Source organism: Oncorhynchus masou, chromosome 16 (assembly GCF_036934945.1).
Source record: "Oncorhynchus masou masou isolate Uvic2021 chromosome 16, UVic_Omas_1.1, whole genome shotgun sequence".
NCBI classification, from domain to species: Eukaryota; Metazoa; Chordata; class Actinopteri; order Salmoniformes; family Salmonidae; genus Oncorhynchus; species Oncorhynchus masou.
Window position 1 is genome coordinate 40,828,897 of NC_088227.1, and position 5,000 is coordinate 40,833,896.

Consider the following 5,000-nt stretch of genomic DNA (forward strand, 5'->3'; position numbering starts at 1 on the left):
GGATGATAGCGGGGTGAACAGGCAGTGGCTCGGGTGGTTGATGTCCTTGATGATCTTTATGGCCTTCCTGTGACATCGGGTGGTGTAGGTGTCCTGGAGGGCAGGGAGTTTTCAGGTGCCGTACCAGGCGGTTCTGCTTCCTCCTCCTCCTCTTCCTCCTGTTCTGTTCCCAGCCTCCCTGTGAAAGCCTGCTTCCTCCTCTTCCTCCAGTTCTGTTTCCAGCCTCCCTGTGAAAGCCTGCTTCCTCCTCCTCCTCTTCCTCCTGTTCTGTTCCCAGCCTCCCTGTGAAAGCCTGTTTCCTCCTCTTCCTCCTGTTCTGTTCCCAGCCTCCCTGTGAAAGCCTGTTTCCTCCTCTTCCTCCTGTTCTGTTCCCAGCCTCCCTGTGAAAGCCTGTTTCCTCCTCTTCCTCCTGTTCTGTTTCCAGCCTCCCTGTGAAAGCCTGCTTCCTCCTCTTCCTCCTGTTCTGTTTCCAGCCTCCCTGTGAAAGCCTGCTTCCTCCTCCTCCTCTTCCTCCTGTTCTGTTCCCAGCCTCCCTGTGAAAGCCTGCTTCCTCCTCTTCCTCCAGTTCTGTTTCCAGCCTCCCTGTGAAAGCCTGCTTCCTCCTCCTCCTCTTCCTCCAGTTCTGTTTCCAGCCTCCCTGTGAAAGCCTGTTTCCTCCTCCTCCTCTTCCTCCAGTTCTGTTTCCAGCCTCCCTGTGAAAGCCTGTTTCCTCCTCCTCCTCTTCCTCCAGTTCTGTTCCCAGCCTCCCTGTGAAAGCCTGCTTCATCTTCTGCTTCCTATTCTCAGCCTCTGACTCCTTGGAAGGGGTGGAGCGGGGAGAGGGGGTTAGGTTAAGGTTTGGGTTAGGGGTTTGGGGTTAAGTGTTAAGGGTTAAGTTTTAAAGTTAGGTTAAGGGTTAGGGCTAGTTTTAGGGTTAGAATTAGTGTTAGGGTTAGGGGTTATGGTTTGGGGTTAAAGTTAGGGTTAATGTTAGGTTTAGAGTTATGAAAAATAAGATTTTGGATAGTAAGACAAATGTGTGTGTCTGTCTGTGTGTCTGTGTGTCTGTCTGTCTGTCTGTCTGTCTGTCTGTCTGTCTGTCTGTCTGTCTGTCTGTCTGTCTGTCTGTCTGTCTGTCTGTCTGTCTGTCTGTCTGTCTGTCTGTCTGTCTGTCTGTCTGTCTGTCTGTCTGTCTGTGTGTGTGTGTGTGTGTGTGTGTGTGTGTGTGTGTGTGTGTGTGTGTGTGTCTGTGTGTGTGTATGTGTCTAGGGTTTGGAGGATATGACCATTAAAAAACATATGTACAGCTTGCAGAGTGCTGCTAGTCACCACCAGTCCCACTAGCGACCTTCAATACAAGTCCTTATGATCCTAAATGAGACCCATGCAGGCCTGTGTCCCAGCCCAGGACCAACTAACCCGAGTTATCTAATCCGCTGAGGAACAAGCCCTTGATTAGTAGGATCCGGTTCGCTAATAAGAGGCAGAAAGGACAAGGATGTTTTCACGTAAAACCAAACTAGAGGTTTATTTCCCCGACAGGTTTACATGACCCCTCGCGCTGATTGCTTAATGTTATTGTAAACATTTTAAAGCATCACGTCTTTCAAATTCCTCCACTGACCGACACATTTCCTGCATCCTGAATAAAACACTCTGTATGAATCATTTTTGCTTTCCATGTACAGTATTCCAGTAATGATCCCGTAGTTAGTCTGGGATATATGGTAGGCTTAAAGTGATTGTAGGGACCAAATAATGCTGTTCCAAGTACAAACGCTAAAAAATAATGAGGCATCAGTTGGTTTGAAAACACAGGATGTGGTGATTACGGGGCCAGTTGCTGCAGTTATAGCCAGGTTTGACGTTTTCTTTGGAGAGTGTGTGCGCTGAGAACAGAACCGAAAGAATGAACGACCCTGCAGTTACACTTCAATCACAATTACACCTGTGCCAATAAAGTCCTGACCTCTTGGTCGAGGCTCTAGTATACTAACATACAGGAGGTTGTCCAGGCTGCTACATGTTACAGCTACAGGGAGGCTGTCCAGGCTGCTACTTGCTACAGCTACAGGGAGGCTGTCCAGGCTGCTACATGTTACAGCTACAGGGAGGCTGTCCAGGCTGCTACATGCTACAGCTACAGGGAGGCTGTCCATGCTGCTACATGTTACAGCTACAGGGAGGCTGCTACATGCTACAGCTACAAGGAGGCTGCTACATGTTACAGCTATAGGGAGGCTGTCCAGGCTGCTACATGTTACAGCTACAGGGAGGCTGTCCAGGCTGCTACATGCTACAGCTACAGGGAGGCTCTCCAGGCTGCTACATGTTACAGCTATAGGGAGGCTATCCAGGCTGCTACATGCTACAGCTACAGGGAGGCTGTCCAGGCTGCTACATGCTACAGCTACAGGGAGGCTGTCCAGGCTGCTACATGCTACAGCTACAGGGAGGCTGTCCAGGCTGCTACATGTTACAGCTACAAGGAGGCTCTCCAGGCTGCTACATGTTACAGCTACAGGGAGGCTGTCCAGGCTGCTACATGCTACAGCTACAGGGAGGCTGTCCAGGCTGCTACATGCTACAGCTACAGGGAGGCTGTACATGCTGCTACATGCTACAGCTACAGGGAGGCTGTCCAGGCTGCTACATGTTACAGCTACAAGGAGGCTGTCTAGGGCTGCTACATGTTACAGCTACAGGGAGGGTGTACAGGCTGCTACATGCTACAGCTACAGGGAGGCTGTCCAGGCTGCTACATGTTACAGCTACAGGGAGGCTGTCTAGGGCTGCTACATGTTACAGCTACAGGGAGGCTGTCCAGGCTGCTACATGTTACAGCTACAAGGAGGCTGTCTAGGGCTGCTACATGTTACAGCTACAGGGAGGCTGTACATGCTGCTACATGCTACAGCTACAGGGAGGCTGTCCAGGCTGCTACATGTTACAGCTACAAGGAGGCTGTCTAGGGCTGCTACATGTTACAGCTACAGGGAGGGTGTCTAGGGCTGCTACATGTTACAGCTACAGGGAGGCTGTCCAGGCTGCTACATGCTACAGCTACAGGGAGGCTGTCCAGGCTGCTACATGTTACAGCTACAGGAAGGCTGTCCAGGCTGCTACATGCTACAGCTACAGGGAGGCTGTCCAGGCTGCTACATGCTACAGCTACAGGGAGGCTGTCCAGGCTGCTACATGCTACAGCTACAGGGAGGCTGTACATGCTGCTACATGCTAAAGCTACAGGGAGGCTGTCCAGGCTGCTACATGTTACAGCTACAAGGAGGCTGTCTAGGGCTGCTACATGTTACAGCTACAGGGAGGGTGTACAGGCTGCTACATGCTACAGCTACAGGGAGGCTGTCCAGGCTGCTACATGTTACAGCTACAAGGAGGCTGTCTAGGGCTGCTACATGTTACAGCTACAGGGAGGCTGTACATGCTGCTACATGCTACAGCTACAGGGAGGCTGTCCAGGCTGCTACATGTTACAGCTACAAGGAGGCTGTCTAGGGCTGCTACATGTTACAGCTACAGGGAGGGTGTCTAGGGCTGCTACATGTTACAGCTACAGGGAGGCTGTCCAGGCTGCTACATGCTACAGCTACAGGGAGGCTGTCCAGGCTGCTACATGTTACAGCTACAGGAAGGCTGTCAAGGCTGCTACATGCTACAGCTACAGGGAGGCTGCTACATGTTACAGCTACAGGGAGGCTGCTACATGCTACAGCTACAGGGAGGCTGTCCAGGCTGCTACATGTTATAGCTACAGGGAGGCTGCTACATGTTACAGCTACAGCAAGGCTGTCCAGGCTGCTACATGCTACAGCTACAGGGAGGCTGCTTCATGTTACAGCTACAGGGAGGCTGCTACATGCCACAGCTACAGGGAGGCTGTCCAGGCTGCTACATGTTACAGCTACAAGGAGGCTGTCCAGGGCTGCTACATGTTACAGCTACAGGGAGGCTGTCCAGGCTGCTACATGCTACAGCTACAGGGAGGCTGCTACATTCTACAGCTACAGGGAGGCTGTCCAGGCTGCTACATGCTACAGCTACATGAAGGCTGTCCAGGCTGCTACATGCTACAGCTACAGGGAGGCTGCTACATGTTACAGCTACAGGGAGGCTGCTACATGCTACAGCTACAGGGAGGCTGTCCAGGCTGCTACATGTTATAGCTACAGGGAGGCTGCTACATGTTACAGCTACAGCAAGGCTGTCCAGGCTGCTACATGTTATAGCTACAGGGAGGCTGCTACATGTTACAGCTACAGGAAGGCTGTCCAGGCTGCTACATGCTACAGCTACAGGGAGGCTGCTTCATGTTACAGCTACAGGGAGGCTGCTACATGCCACAGCTACAGGGAGGCTGTCCAGGCTGCTACATGTTACAGCTACAAGGAGGCTGTCCAGGGCTGCTACATGTTACAGCTACAGGGAGGCTGTCCAGGCTGCTACATGCTACAGCTACAGGGAGGCTGCTACATGCTACAGCTACAGGGAGGCTGTCCAGGCTGCTACATGCTACAGCTACAGGGAGGCTGCTACATGTTACAGATAAGGAAGGCTGTCCAGGCTGCTACATGCTACAGCTACAGGGAGGCTGTCCAGGCTGCTACATGCTACAGCTACAGGGAGGCTGTCCAGGCTGCTACATGCTACAGCTACAGGGAGGCTGTCCAGGCTGCTACATGCTACAGCTACAGGGAGGCTGTCCAGGCTGCTACATGTTACAGCTATAGGGAGGCTGTCCAGGCTGCTACATGTTACAGCTACAGTGAGGCTGCTACATGTTACAGCTTCAGGGAGGCTGCTACATGCTACAGCTACAGGGAGGCTGTCCAGGCTGCTACATGTTACAGCTACAGGGTGGCTGTCCAAGCTGCTACATGTTACTGCTACAGGGAGGCTGCTACATGCTACAGCTACAGGGAGGCTGTCCAGGCTGCTACATGTTACAGCTACAGGGAGGCTGCTACATGTTACAGCTACAAGGAGGCTGTCTAGGGCTGCTA

General features: G+C 52.3%; 1 protein-coding gene across 1 annotated transcript in view; it reads left to right on the plus strand.

Moving 5' to 3' along the window:
• LOC135557321 (RNA-binding protein 25-like) overlaps window positions 1-2,660 on the plus strand; it is a gene marked incomplete at its 5' end in the record, with an annotated part of 5,931 nt that extends 3,271 nt beyond the window's left edge. Inside the window, one exon of the mRNA XM_064990503.1 lies at window positions 2,012-2,660. Coding sequence (XP_064846575.1) covers window positions 2,012-2,660 — 649 coding nt within the window. The remainder of the gene's footprint in view (window positions 1-2,011) is intronic.
• Between the last annotated feature and the right edge of the window lie 2,340 nt (window positions 2,661-5,000).